This window comes from Ochotona princeps, chromosome 8, assembly GCF_030435755.1.
Source record: "Ochotona princeps isolate mOchPri1 chromosome 8, mOchPri1.hap1, whole genome shotgun sequence".
NCBI lineage: Eukaryota > Metazoa > Chordata > Mammalia > Lagomorpha > Ochotonidae > Ochotona > Ochotona princeps.
Window position 1 is genome coordinate 14,591,183 of NC_080839.1, and position 15,415 is coordinate 14,606,597.

Consider the following 15,415-nt stretch of genomic DNA (forward strand, 5'->3'; position numbering starts at 1 on the left):
TAGCTTGCTTTCCCTGCTCTTTTGAGAGTGTCAGCATGAAGGTAGACACACAATCCCTTGGATTCCTCCACCCCACACCTGACTCCATGTCTGACACACTGAATGGCTCTATTGATGTTTATTTATTAAACTCAATAGCCAAGTCATAAGCTCTTGGAAATTATTTGGACTGGAAACTTAGGACTTGCGTGGCCAGGAGATGCATGACTGCGTGAGTGCACGTCAAAGCACTGGGGGCAGTTGAACATGCCTGGAGTAGGGTGAGATATTTGCATGGGAGGGGCACCTCTGGGTACCAGAGGGAGCAGAGCAGGGGGCTGAAGGCCCAGGGTGAAGGGAAACTTCTTAGAAGCAGGGCAGAACCAAAAGTATTGTGGGTAGCATAGAAGAGAAGAGAGAGGACAGTGGAGGGTTAGGTTAGAAACCTTTCCAGAGAAGAATCAAGAAGTCTGCCAACTTGAAGAGATAAAAGAAGAAATCATGACTGCCCTGGTGGCTAGGATAGAACCTTTAGCAATGATAAGATCATTGAGGGAATCTCCGGCAGGAGCATCCTTCAAGTACCAGATGTATGACAGGGAATCTGAGTAATGGCAGACTCTGCCCCAGAACCCCATATGTCCTTGCCTTACCAGAAAGCGCCTGGACTTTTTTAAGTGACCAATACACAAGATGGCTCCTTTCTTGGGATGGTGACAATACAAATCCTCCATGACAGGAATGCCAGGAGAGCCTTCTGACCAAAGGATAGACAGACATGTCAACTCTTCTCCTAGCATGGGAGGCTACGGCCACAACGTGGATGTCTGGCCATTCCAGACTCATGTCAACATGAACTGTTCTGACACTTGTCACACATGCGGCACCTGGAAGGTCACACGTTCCTCAAAGAGCACCAAAAGTCAGCTTGACATAGTGAAAATCACCTCATGTTGTGAAATCAGACAACTCTAGATCTTACAAACCACCTGAAGGGGTGACCACTGAGAACCACGTATGCCTTAAATCCACAAGTGTTCTTTGTCCCACCACTGTTGTTGCATTTTATTACTTCAACGAGCACACCTCTGCCCATCCTGCAGGGAAGCACTGTTTGAGAATCACTGATTTATGCAAATTACACAAATATGAGTTGATCAAAAGTACAACATGCCCTATTGTTTGTAATAATAGTAAATAATCATAAGCTACAATTGGCTAGGTGTTGGACACCCACGCAACTGTTATTGATTTTCACTCTTGGCCTTCGGGGCTTTGGTGAACAAACCGTGCTTGAGCTGGGCCCTGGCTGAGCCCCATGCTGTGGAACTGAAGGTTTTAGCGGGTAGAGCTGCATAGAATTCTGAGTGAGGGCAAAATGTCAGTATGTTCTTACCTTCTAAACAAAGGTGCGTCCTGGGACAGCCCTCTGCCACTTGCCTTCAGTGCTGCAGGGGAGCAGGAGGCCAGATTCTAGAACGGATGAGCCCTATTGTCACTGCCCTCATATACTTGGCAGTTCTGTTCCCATCTGGTAAGACCTACTCAGCACCCTGGGGAGCAAGATGCAGCAAATGACTGTCCCTGAGCCTCACCTGGAAACAAGAATATAGACCTGGGGGACTCTGTTAGGCCTTCACAACTTGTGTCCCATAATTTCAGTGAAGACCTGGGGAACCTAGAGGGGAACATGGCTGCATACCGGTGTTCCTGTACTCAGATCTCAAACCACAGACTGCAAGAACAGAGAGATCACACGTTAGTGATCTCCTGCCTACACTGACCCACAACACAGAGCAGTTTCCCCCACACAAGCTGGACCCCACTTTCCTACAACATCTGGTATTCCTTCCTTCCTAACAATTGTGGATTCAACCAGAAGTCATGGAGTATACCTGCCATTTCACACTTGTGTCTCTTGGGTCACCTCCAAGAGTAGATACCTCTCTGTCTCTGTTTTATCACTGAGATAGTCAACTACTCAGACATATATGTCGTAAAAGGTTATTCCTAACATGTTTATGTGTGTCACGGGGTGAGTACCATCTATGTATAGTGAGCCTGTGTGGTGGTAATTGCTGTTTGTATAACTGGATATGTACCTGGCCCATGTGTATCAAATATGAGGACCTCTCATGAGGATAGCCAGGCACCAGGCTATGGAATCCAAGGAGGCACTTGTTTTCCAAGCCAGTCCCCTTGCTGCATGGATCTGGGATGGAGAGCCTCCTTAAATTTTGCATTGTGAGTGCCCGTGTGCCTCACCCCATCTCAGACCTGATGGTATGTATGACTGTCTCTGTGTCTGGGTGTGAGTATTACGTGTGCATGTACACAGGTGGGAGTGTGTGTGAATACTCTGTACACGTTTGTGCACCTGGGCAGCCCCCACTGAGCTTCTCAGTCCTTGTGAGCAGCTGATGGAGGCCCTTTCTTTTCCTTTTCCCCAAGGTCCTGCTGGCCCAGAACAGGCCCCTGAGCTTGGTTCGGCCTTCAGTCTATCCTTGCTGTGCTCTGGCAGGCAGTGCAGGGTCATGGGGAGCACCCTGGTTATAAGAAGAAGCCCCTGCTCTGTGACGGGGGAATCTGTGACCATAAGGCCTCATCTGTAAGCCCCTCAGGGCCTTGAACAAGTCTGAATCCAGGCAGACCATTTGATGTGACAAAAACTTGTGAGGCAACTGGGTTGTGAACCTGCCCCCGGGCTCCCAAGTAGCTGACAGCCCTGCCTGGGGCAGATGGGTGAACACAGGCAAACCAGTCTACAAACAAAAGAAAGCTGTGGACAATGGTATCTACACTGCCCAGTACAGAGAGTGCCTTCCAGGAACAGCAGTATGGGCAGGGCCACAATGCACTCCTGCACTTCACTTCTCCCCAGGCTATGGACCCTTTTCAGCCAGCACAGCACAGGCAGGCCCTCAGGAAAGTAGAGTCTTAGGCCACAGCAGGGTCACCATCCAGGTGATAGGAGGCACAGAGTATGGCAGGTCCAAAAGAGATTACAAATCTATGAGAGCATAGGGGTTGAACTTTCCAGGTACCCAGCAAGCATTCTTATTTGGCAGAAGTGGCCATGGCTTCATGGTAGCTTGCACCTGTACCTCTGTCCCCTTTTGCCAGAAGCTGGTTGACTATCCTGGGGTGGAGCCTCCGTGCAGGCCACCAGGGAGCTGGCTGATGCTACACAACTCTGGGACAATTGGCGCTTTAGGTCAGACTCCAGAAAGCCAACTGAACTGGTCTGCCAATAGCAACCATCTAGTTGTGCTGAGGTTGCTGTTCAAGATCACTGACCTCTGGTTCTCTTATCCATGGGGATTTTACTACTCAATCCTGAACTCTTTCATCTGATTATCCTTGCCCTGTAATTCTGTAAATCTGTCTTCTTGGGCGCATGTTTCCTGCCCCAAGGAGGTACCCCTCAGAAGTCTAGTCATTGATACCATCTACCCCGGGCACAGATGCCACCATGGCTGCCACTGTGCTACAAGTTGAGACCTCCCTCAATCCAGTGAAACCACTGGCCCTCAGATGCCAGCTGCTCACTAGCCTGATTCCAGTTCCTCTCCGGCCCTGACACCTGCCCCACTCTTTCCAACCCCATACTCCTCTCTTCGTTCCTACTCAGGGTCACAGACAGAGGCTCTGCACCACTTGGGCCTCAGGAAACGTCAGGAGGACACCTTATCCAACCCTCCCCTTGAATACTGCTCAAGAACTAGCCTTGGCATTTTAGCACAAGGACAGGATAGAGCTCGCATCAGAGAAGCGAGAGCTCTCTGGTTTGGTGTCACTTAAAAACAAGTAACCGGGCCTGGCAGCTGGAATCTTTGCCTTGCAGGCACTAGGATCCCGTATGGATGTCTGTTCCAATCCCAGTGGCCCCACTTCCCATCCAGCACCCTGCCTGTGGCCTGAGAAAGCAGTCGAGGACAGGAGATCTGGAAGAGGCTCTGGTTTCCTGGCTTCAGATCTGCACAGCTCCAGCTGTTGCGGCCGTTTGCGGAGTGAATCATCAGATGGAAGATCTTCCTCTCTGTCTCTCCTCTCTGTATATATCTAATTTCCTAATAAAAATAAATCTAATAAAAAAAGTAAGTCAAGACAAGCCTCTCTGTGGGCCTTCGCTGCATGTACCTACTGGAACTCATTTTAGCTCTAAGATCAGTTTTGCTAAGCTCCTGGAATGTTCTGGATTCTGATGTGAAGTCCATGGACAATTCATTTGATCAAAAGCCTAGTGCTTCTCCTCTGGGTTTCCCAGTCACCAAATGGGTTGCTGTAATGCTGACAACAACCTAAGCGGTCTAATTAGCACTTGTCATGAGTCTTTTCATTAATTTCAGCACTGTTGTGTGATAGGCCTATGATTTCATCCATATGGAATATTAAAAGATCTGTCCTAAACTTCAAAGGGAACAAAAATTTCAGCACCGGGTTTCAAGTCACTCATGACAAGTTTCACAGGGTCCTGGAGACCCTCCTCCCTGCTCACTACTGGCTGGAGCTGAGGAAAAGCTCTCGAGTGGCCATCGTATGATAGCAAGGACATTACTTTTACTTACACGACTTTTCAGAAGCCCTGCATTTGATAGAGGGGAGCAGAGTCAAGTGCAGGAAAATAACTGATTTGCCTAAGACCACACAGAGAGTACACAGAAAAGAATGGATCAGGAGCAGCACCTACAGGGCTGAGTCCTCTCCTGCAGCCTACAAAGCGGCGGGGGGGGGGGGGGGGAGGATATGGGGTGGTGTGGGGGTTCCATAGGGAGGAGGTCTCCACACAGCCCTGGCCTTGCACAGGCATCAGAAGCTGCTGGCCCTCTTGACATTTCACAGCCCTTGAGTTTATCCCAACTCTCTCCTGGAGATGCCGAAGATTCCAAAATGCAATGCACACAGAGGGCCTTGGCTGTGTGCAAACACAGTCCCCATGATGACAGCCGATTAAGCCATTTCTCTCTTAGATGTGTCACCCCACCAGCTCCCGGACTTTTCTGCTGTGCTTGGCCTGACAGTGACAATATGTCCCAGCAGACTAATTAGCACTAACTACCCAGGTCACTGCAAGGCCATTTAGGAAAACAAGGAAAAAAAAAAGACAAAACCAATGAGCAGGGTGGCTGACGGCAGAAGAGAGTGAAAGCAGACAGAAAAGAAATTCCTTTTCTTTCTCAGTCTCCCTCTTGCTTTTCTTTGATCCAACATGAGTTTGCATGTGAGAAATGCAGCTAAGCCCGGAGGGGGGGCTGAGTAGCTATGTTCCATGTGAGAAAATAAAAATGTTTAACTGAAACCCCTTGGGCCTAGAAATTAGCCTGGCCATTAAGACGACTGCTAGGGCCCTGCATTTCCTATCTGAGTGCTTGGATTCTATGCCTAGCTCCACTCCGGAGGCCAATGTGGGAGACCTGGATTGAATTCCTCGCTCTGGTTCCAACCCTGCCCAAGCTGTGGCAGGCATCTGGAGAGTAAGACAGTAGATGGGAGCTCACTCTCTCTTTCAGAGAAATGAACACTTTTGCTGTTGTTAAATCAAACTAATGTTACAAACGAAACTTCCAAGACAGCTTCTGGGAAGTAGGTGCCCTTGTTCATGAGCCTAAGAGTGGGAGACACGCGGTGGAATTGGCAGAGGGTACCAGCCTAAGTGAGGGGAGTGACATCCTGTACCTGTCCCCCAGGGGTCAGGGCTCCTGGTGCTGGCAGTGTAAGTGGGAGGTCATTCCTACTACAGCATTCGCTGAGTCATCCATCTCCCAGGCAGTTCCAGGCAGGGAGAGAGTGTGACTTGAGATCCCAAGGGAGGGAAGCGAGTTTCCCATGGGTCTTCAACTTGCTGAGGTGAATGTGGTAGCCCTGGAAGGGACTGAGGTAAACAAGTTCCCTTCCTTTGTTTTGCCTGGTAACTGATCATCTCTTTTCTCCTCACTGCAGTTCCCAAGGGAGGCCCGCAGACAGAGACTACTTTCCCTGCTTCACAGACGGGGCCAGCATTGTGGTGCATCAGCTTAAACTGCCGTCTGCAATGCCTACTTCCCATATGAATGCCTGTCCCACTCCCATTTCCAATTCAGTTCCCTGCTAATGCTCCTGGGCTGGCATTGGAAGATGGCTCAAGTGCTTAGGTCCCTGCAGGCCACCTGAGAGAACTGGATCTTCTAATATCAGCCTGGCCCATCTTGTGATCATTTGTAACAGCAGATGAAAGAGCTCTCTCTCTCTCTCCCATTTTGTAGCTGCCTGTTTCATGTAAGTAAACAAATAAATCTTTAAAAATGGAAAGACCGAGAACTATACTAAAAAAGAGGACATATTTTAATGAATTGTTGTAGCTCTGGGGGTCACTGACAAGCTGACAGAGCAAAGGTGACTGTTGTTGTTCTTGGCTTTGCACCTTCTGACAAGGGTTCTAACTGGAGTTCCCACTGGGGTTGCAGGCATTGCCTGCCCCTCTGTCTCCTGCTGGGGGCAGTTCTGATGAGCTGGGACTTGTGCAAGGCCAGTAGAAAAGGAACTGGTGTCAGACCAACCTCTTTGTACATCACTTTCCTTTTCTTTAAGAATGTCAGCAGCAGGCCCACCGTGGTGGCCTAGCAGCTAAAGTCCTTGCCTTGAACGTGCCAGGATCCCATATGAGCGCTGGTTCTAATCCCAGCAGTCCCACTTCCCATCCAGCTCCCTGCTTGTGGCCTGGGAAAGCAGTGAAGGATAGCCCAAAGCCTTGGGACTCTGCACCCATGTGGGAGACCTGGAAGAGTTCCTGGCTCCTGGCTTCAGATCGGTGCAGCTCCAGCCATTGCAGTTACTTGGGGAGTGAATCATCGGACGAAAGATCTGCCTGTCTCTCCTCCTCTGTATATCTGACTTTGCAATAAAATAAAATAAATAAATCTTTAAAAAAAAAGTAATAATGTCAGCAGCAACACCTGCCTGGCAGAGCCATTGGAAACAATGTGCTGATGGCGGTGCCGGCTGTCAGCACAACCTCACTCTCCACAGCTGTTCTCAAGATAGAACAGGACTGCAGCTGCTACTGTGGAAGCTCACCAAGTGCCAAGTGTGCTCAGCTCCCGGGGAACAGTTCTGTTTCTTTGGATTAAAAAAAAAAGTGGCATTGGCAAAGCAGGAGAGGCTGTGATGACCTATGCCCCTTCCCATAGGAGTTGGGCATCTTACATGGTATCCAAAATTGTAGGTAGGGGGAATCCTGCAGAATCATCACAGAAACGGGATCCAAAGTCGCAGGGATGGGAGAGCCCTTAACTTCTCACCCCTTTGTCTTGGACATACCTTGGTCAAGAGATGGAATTTTTACCTCAGACCCATTACTGGGAAAGGACCCACGGCCAAGGAAAGGGTACAACTCAGTAACATGAATCCTGGGTCTAAAACAGAAATCTTCCCATGAAGATGTTTCAGGCTCATAGTTAAAAAAGGTGTTTGCTCATCATGTCGCCATGTGGCTGCCGGAGGGGTCTGGAGGGGCTTGCCAGCTCCAACTACCTAAGGTGCTATGATTGCAGGTACACAATGAGAGGTTGCTCATGGACTGTGGGCTACGCAGACAGGAACTGGCAGGGAAGAACAGGAGATGGATGTTCTGGGTTCCTTCACCAAGAGAACTGTCTAGCCCCAGCACACTTGTTTTCCAACTCACTATGCAGCTGTTTCCAGGCTTCTTCCCCGAAAGAGTCTGAACCCAAAGAACCCCTCTCAAAGGTTCACACTCTGAGTGTGGGGGTGTATTCCCTTTCAGAAGGTTTCATCACCGCCACCCCAACCCTCCAAGTTCTGCTACTGAAGGAAGCAGGAGCCAATGGTGGCTGTTGCCTCCGACTTCTTCCACTTCTCAACTAAACCCACAGCAAGAAGCACCAGCGCTCATTTCTCTGCCTCTCCCCTTTTGAAATTATTCCCCCTTTCCTTAGGCAAAATTAATTTTCTTTATCTTTGGACTCTTTGTGTACATAGAGCCACAGAACTCAAAGCTTTCCAGCTCAGCTGAGAATTTGGGCACCTCTTGGAGTGATAAATGAGCAGCTTTAAGATGCTTAGAGCTGGGGTAGGTGTAATGGCTCAAATGGCTTATCTTCCACTGCCATAAGCAGGGATCCTATATGGACACCTGTTCATGTCCTGGCTGCATCACTTCCCATCCAGTTCCCCACTTGTAGCCTGGAAAAGCAGTGGAGAGTGGTCCAAGTCCTTGAGACCCTGTACCAGCATGGGAAACCCAGAAAAAGCTCCTGACTCTTAGCTTCAGATGAGCTCCTCTCTGGTCTTTGTGACCATTTGGGGGAGTGAACCAGTAGATGGAGGATCTCTCTTTGTCTCTTATTTTCTCTGTAAATCTGCCATTGCAATGAAAATAAATAAATCTTTGAAAAAATATTGATTTAAAAAGTGCTTAGAGGGCCCGGCGGCAGTGGCCTAGCAGCTAAAGTCCTCGCCTTGAAAGCCCCGGGATCCCATATGGCCGCCGGTTCTAATCCCGGCAGCTCCACTTCCCATCCAGCTCCCTGCTTGTGGCCTGGGAAAGCAGTCGAGGACGGCCCAAAGCTTTGGGACCCTGCACCCGCGTGGGAGACCTGGAAGAGGTTCCTGGTCCCGGCTTCGGATTGGTGCGTACCGGCCCGTTGCGGCTCACTTGGGGAGTGAAACATCGGATGGAAGATCTTCCTCTCTGTCTCTCCTCCTCTCTTTATATCCGGTTTTCCAATAATAATAATAAAATCTTTAAAAATAAAAAAAAAAGGGCTTAGAGCTGAAGATGGACCAACCGTGGCAGGAGAAAGTAAACACGTGCATGCGCCAGTCAACCCTGGCAAGTGTCTCAGTGGGATGACAAGCAGCAGCTCCTGCTGGGTCTGGCCAGGACATGGCACGTGGCACGAAACAGGCAGCAGCCTCCTCTGCCTCTGTGAGGGTGCCCATCTCCTCCAGGTGGTGGGTCCCTGGGAGTGTTCAGGGACTCTTCTGGAGGGTCCTAAGCCAGAATGGAGTCTGCTCCTTGTTTTCACATCTGCAGATGTGCCAAGAAAAGGCAGCTTTCTCTCCATTCTTTCCCATCTAGAGGGGACTCTTGCCGCCAAGGTTTCCTCTGTGCAGGCAAAACTTGGCAGGGAGCACATCAGGAATTTTTCACAAAATAGAATGTGATAATGCATAATTCGATACGAATGTCTGAGAAACATTTCCTATGGAAACTCCACCCTTTAAACCCATCGCTTTCCAATGCGCGCACGCACACACACAAATTGTTTTTATGAGAACCAATTAATAAATGCTAATTCATTCAGGCATATCTCCACTAAATTACTGTTTCATTTAATTGCAGGGGAATTTTCCATTACTAAACTCTCCCTTGCTGATTTTTTTGCATTATTTATATATTTTTTTCAGTTTCACTAATAGTAAGGTTGGTATGCGATATTATCTGCTGTTTGTACGTCTTACATTTCTTTTTCATTTAAAACGTTTCCTCATTCTTGCAACTCCACATAATCTGAGAAAAACAGCTTTGAAAGCAGACATGATTTTATACACAAATGATTGAAAGGAAAAAGCCCTAGTTGAAATTAACCTGAGAGGAGTGCATTCTGTGTGATTGTGATCCTCTCATTCCAGGAAGGTGGGAGTGTGTGTGTGTGTGTGTGTGTGTGTCTGAAGCGTATGTCCACTCTTTGGTAGGAAATATTTTTGTATGCCAGTAAGCCACACATTTACCTATGCAAAGATGGTGCGTCCGCAACTAGAAATGACAATCACATGGAGTTGGAATCCCCAAAGGCTCCAGAGCCCAATTAGTTTGCTTCCTTTTCATGGGCCTCAAAGTCAGAACTCTGCACCTACATATTCAAGGCCGTGATTAACTGGGTCCCCCAAGTGCTACTTTTTTTTTATGTAAAGAACGCAGAAGCTTTGAGGTGGTGGTTAGGGGGATGTCTCGGGGGCTCTAATAGAGATTTTGTGTTCAAAAGAAATGTTGGAAATTTCTGTGATGTTCCCATATTGAATGGCAAAGCTTCCATGCCTCTGCCCACCTTCCTCTCTGAAATAACTACTTTCCTTTGATCACCTCTACTCGCCTCCCTCTGTCTGCACTCCCCCCCTCCTTTGGATGTCTTTCCCCCTTTATTCTTTCCCTTGCTTCTCCCTCGCAGTAAAATGCTTTGCAGGGTGTGAATGATTAAACTGTTGACTCCAAGGTTGAGGTACAAAAAGGCATGTCACTGTGAGTCGGGTTTCACCTTTATACCCAGCTCCATCAATAATTACAGAACAAGGATAGCTACTAGTCCATCTTCCTGATGGTTAGCTCTTGCAAAAATAATTTCATTTATTCTGCGCATACCGAGTTCTATTGAGTTACTTTTTACGAAAACTAATCACAAAGCGGAGAACCTCCTCCTCAATGATGTCTTTCAGCATCTACCAGGCTTACGCATATGCCCAGGAGAAGCACATACCCACCAAACAGGCACCCCAACAAAATTACAGACGGGAGGCCATAAAGAGAATGTTCTGACACAAGATATCTGTAGGTGCTCTCTTTTGAAGCAAAACTGTCTTTTTAGTAATTAAAGTTCTATGAGACTGATTTTTGTTTTCGCTTCCTTCACTTCCATTATCCTCTTCAGCAAAATTAGGCAGAGTCCTTTTGGGTTAGATGGATAAAATTAATTAACTGTCCTTTCACATCCAGCCCCTCTCCAAGTTTCACACAAGCTTCCAATGGACATCAAAAAAAGTGTCAATTAGAAATAATTACTTCTTATCAATCAGGGAGGCAATTAAAGTGACAAAGCTTGAAAAGATACTTATCTTAAAACTAATTCACAAGGTAGCTAAATTATCTCCTAATTATCTTGCATTGAGGAGGGTTAGGAGGGGTGTAGCCTAAGACAGGGATGAACTAATGGACCCCAATACCTCTTCATGTTCCTCAACACTTCTCCCCTCCCTCCAAGACTCTATTTTCAACCCAGACCAGGCACCTGGGGGCACAAAAGAAAAAAAAAAAAAAAACCCGGACCCTTCTCAAATGCATGTACTTTTTCAATCTAGTCTTAGTCCTCTATTCTAAAATCTAGAGGAGGGAACCGAACCGGGCTTGAACTCTGTCGGGGAGGTAAGGAGCATCTTAATCCTGGATCTTGCTTGGCCACGTGAATGACTTGTTTTACAGATCAGCTGGAGAGTGCTGGTTCGAGCAGCATCACAGAGGAGGACAAGCCGCGCGCTTTTGCTGAACTCTCTTCCTCACCGCTCAGGGAGTATTTACCAAATTTATGTGACCCGGATTTTGTCTCAAGCACCTCTGAGCATTTTTCTTAAAAAAGGTTTTTGTTTTGGAGGATTCCCTGATGCAACAAAAAAAATGCCAGCGGATTTCACGGACGGTGCAAATCGATGGCTAACTTGCGCGCTTCAGAATCATTCGCTCCCAAATTTTCTTGGCGGAATAAGGCTGCATAAAGGCGCAGCGCTTTCTGCCAAGCCAGTTGCGCGGCGGAGGAGCCGGGCTGGAGCTGCCGCGGCCCGCCCAGCCGGAGAAAGCAGGGCCGCAAACTTTCTCCTTCGCCTGAGGTGCCGGCAAAGGGTGCGCCAAGTTAGGCCTCGCTCCCGCGAAAAGCCGAGCGGGCGGCCTCGGAAGCCTCGGGTTCTGCTCCCGAGAAAACTTCAACGGCGCTCTCGGAGCACAGCAGGACCAGGCAATAGGGATGTCTGGAGGGAGGGGGAACCCTAAAAATATAGCAAAAAACAGGCTTGTAAAAACCAAAGCAAGGGGTTTCAGGGTTTTACTCTGAACCCAGCAATACTGCGGGAGGACTCATCGAAAAGTTACAATGGCCGCTGAGGTCGTATTAAAAGAAATGGCACAGCACAGAACGATTTGAGCTGGGTTTGACTTGGTTCTTGGCGTTTTCTTAGCGTCTAATTAAACTCAAGGAGGAGGTCTGACGCCCTCGGGCTCCTAGCTTGTTTTCTTTGTTTTGGGGCAAATGGGTAGCAGCATCCCCTCTGGCTCTCCTAGACGGAAAATTACCTGGCGAGGTCGAGGCCGACCGCTCCCTCCCCAGCCCCAAAGACGGTTTGCCTCCGAGCTAATGGGAAAAAGGCTTTTCAGCATTTGGGAGCACCGCTGATTCATAATAAACATCAATTGTGTTCTCCTTTCTCTTATAAATTTCCATTTATCGTAATAAATGCTTCTAGAATGAAAATAAGTAACAACAACAACAACAGAAATAATAACATGCTGGTCCGAGGGACCGCGAAACGTTCTTATTTGTGCAGCCGGCACCGACAGAGGGGAAGGAGCCATGCAGGCCGGGTAATTTCGAGGTCTCTGCCAGCTCCGCGCCAAAGGTCAGGGGAAGGTCGGGGGCAGCCGGAACCCCTGAGTCGAGTTTAAGTGGCCAGGACTGGCCCGAGGTGGAAGCCCACACTTGGAGCAGCGTGTGTTCAGGCAAGAGGGCAGCACTGATTCTGAGGCCCAAGCGACGTCTGCAACCGAAGCCTGCTTCGGCTAAATCCTAAGGGGACGGAAACCGGCCCCAGAGGGTGGCCGGAGCGCGCGTGGCTCCCAGGGGAGCGGGTGCCAGACCTCTCGGCTTGGTATGTCGGCTCGCAAGCCCTTCTGCGCCGGGCAAAAGGCCGCGGAGTGGTCGGTTTCCTCCGTCACACTAGCGGCTTGGTTCCGGGAGGCGAGCTTGGGGGCCAGGCAGAGCGCACTCTGCAGACTAGGTCTGCCGCTCTAGAGAGACCCGGGATCCAGATCCTTGCTGCGCTCCAGGGAGTTGCTGGCGCCCCGCCTCACCGGGTCCCGGACTTGGGAACCGAGACTGACCGGCACAACCCGGCCTTAGGCGCGCTTTCCTAAATAGAGATCTCAGTGGCGTTCCGCGCCCCAACCGACCCTCCTTATTATAACAAATGTCCCGTTTGCCGAGCAGGACTTCATATTCGCTTAGAATTCATCTGAAATATTGATTTCCTCTCACTTGAGCGGTCCAAATCGATCGCGATGCGCCCTGGCCCCATAAATCGCCTTCCCGGCGGCCGGTCCGGCTCCATCCATCACCGAGGGCCGTGCCGTGTCCCCGCCCGCTTGTCCGCATTGGCCGCGAGCCGGGGCAGCCGCGACCACCGCGCCGACCCGCTCGCGACCCCGGGGTTCCTTCCCGACACAGACTCGGTTCGGGCAAGGCCGTGCCGGGAGAGGGAGAGCAGGCACCACGGGCCCCAGCGCTGGAGCACTTGGGGAGGCTCAGGGCCCAGGCGCAGGTGGGGAGGGGCTTCCGCTTTGCGGACAGCTTGGTCCACGGCAGCCGGACGCCCCGTGCGCGTCTCTCCTGAGCCGAGAAAAAAGGGGTCCTGGAGCATCCCAGTGAGCTCTTGACTTCCAGGCCCGGGTCCTTGAGCTCCCTGGAGAGGTGTGGGGCGCTCACGGTCCCGCCTCGGAGTCCCCGAAAAGGACTGCGCGCACCCGCGCGGACCAGGGCTTAGAGGTCCTGGACTCGGGAGTCCCGCACCAGCGGGCCCAGGGTGTGAGAGCGCCTTTTACCACAATTGTGGGCTGAAAAGGACCCCTACCCTCCACCCCATGACCCCCACAGACCCCCCTCACCGCTCTGTGTGGTCGGCACAAACCAAGGCCTGGGGCGAATCGCTCAGCCGCACCAAGGGGGCTCCCAGGGCCCGATAACAGCAAGGCGGCCCCGGGCAAGAACCAGGCCGTAGGCGCCCCGGGAGCTGCGTTCCCATGTAGGTGGGTCCCTCTCGCCCCCAGCGTCAGCTTCCCGAGCCCCAGCGACCAGAGCGCACGCACAAGACGCAAGGCGGCGCGGGGGTTCTGGGGTCCCAGCCCCACAGCGTCCTTACCGGATCTGATGGAGTTGTGAGGCATCGCCAGGCAGTCTCTCACAGCCCTCAGAGGGCTCGGGACTTCCTTGCGCAGGTCCCGGCCGGGGCTGTCGCCACGCCGCTGCCCTGCATAGACCCAGGGGAAGGGTATGAGATGCTAAGTTCCGTGACCTTAGACGCCCCTAGCCCCCTCCCCCGGCCCAATCCCTCAGACTTTCTTTGAGGGCCAGGAGTTAGTTAGGCCATTCTCAGGCTGGCCTAACCGGGATTGGGAGGGGGCGTGCTCCTGGGACGCCCCAGCTCCAGTGGGGTGCCCTCTTCCTGTGCGCTGTCTGTTGTGGTTAACCCGTTTGACTTGGAAAGGGGTAGGCTGTCGTGTTTCCTGGGGACCCTCTTCTCTCTCCTATCCCTTCCCCATCTCCCGGTCAGCTTCCTGCTCACCCCTGGTCAGTGTACCTGGCTGGCCAGCCACAGGCCTTGAGTGCCTGGGTTTTGCCCGCGAGGGTGTATGGTCCCCGAGTCTCCTCTCCTTCGGAAGTTTGTTCCCATCCACCCGGCATCGCCAACCGGTTTTATCCCTCCGAAGCCCTGGGAGATGGGTCTGGCGAGGCTCGCAGGCCGCGGATTGGCTGGCTGGGTGCAGGGGGGTGCGGGAAGGGGAGGTTTTTGCAAGGGGGACATGGCTGAGTGGACTCAGGAGTTAGAAACATTCGCTGGAGCTGCTGTTGCCAGCGGAGGCGAGAGAGGAGGCAGCTGAGCCCTCAGTCAGGCAGGCCTGCAAATATTCGGGGAGTGGATGGACGTCTCTGGGCCTGTTCTCAGGGTCCCTTGGGCGGTCGAGGACCACCAGAATGAGACACACGGCCTTGTCCTGACACCCTGAGTCCTCCATCTCCTCCCAGCTCTGCCACCTGGGACCCCTCCTCTTCCAGGAGGGAATTGTGGCTTTTGTGCCTGGTTCACAGCCTGGCAGCTACACTGCTCCAGGGTCTTCTCCCTGACTGGTGAGGAGCCCTAGCTGGGCAGAATCCTTGTGGTTCCTCAGGGGTCCCACACAGGACAAGAGCCACACCCTGGCATCATTAAGTGAAAGGAAAGTGATGTCACAACCCTGTCCCAAGCACATCTGCCCCATTTCTTGCACCTGGAGGATTTGAAACTTGGGGGGGAAAGTTCACAGAAGTGGCAGTGAAGGCAAGAACTTTAGCCAAGGACAGGCCTGTGTGGACCTCTGCCTTAGCCTGTGGGAACCCACAGCCTGGGCCAGGTGGAAGCCTCCATGTGCATAAGGAGGGGCTTCCCTTGGATGGGGGTAAGAGATCCCGAGGGGTGGCAAAAACTGCCTCCTCCTTCATCACTCTGCTCTATTCATCTGTGGGAATTAGAAAACAGGGAAGAATTTGTGTAGATGCCTGTGAGCGAATGTCTTGGGGGTACGTGCAGGGAAGGTCTTGGCACTGCCCAACCCATCTCAGGCTGGACCTCTGGGATCAGGATTGCAACTGAAGGACCACTGGTGCGGCTGAGCTTCCTGGAAGGGCTGTGCTGAGGGGCAGAGGCT

General features: G+C 51.2%; 1 protein-coding gene across 2 annotated transcripts in view; it reads right to left on the bottom strand.

Annotated features, from left to right (window-relative positions):
* The window catches only part of PAX8 (paired box 8), a 54,644-nt gene extending 40,667 nt beyond the window's left edge, over nt 1–13,977 (bottom strand). For both annotated transcript variants that reach the window (XM_004590738.2, XM_058667639.1), the window contains exon 1: nt 13,873–13,977. In XM_004590738.2, the coding sequence (XP_004590795.1) occupies nt 13,873–13,897 (25 nt within the window). In that variant the 5' untranslated portion in view covers nt 13,898–13,977. The remainder of the gene's footprint in view (nt 1–13,872) is intronic.
* Nucleotides 13,978–15,415: the final 1,438 nt, after the last annotated feature.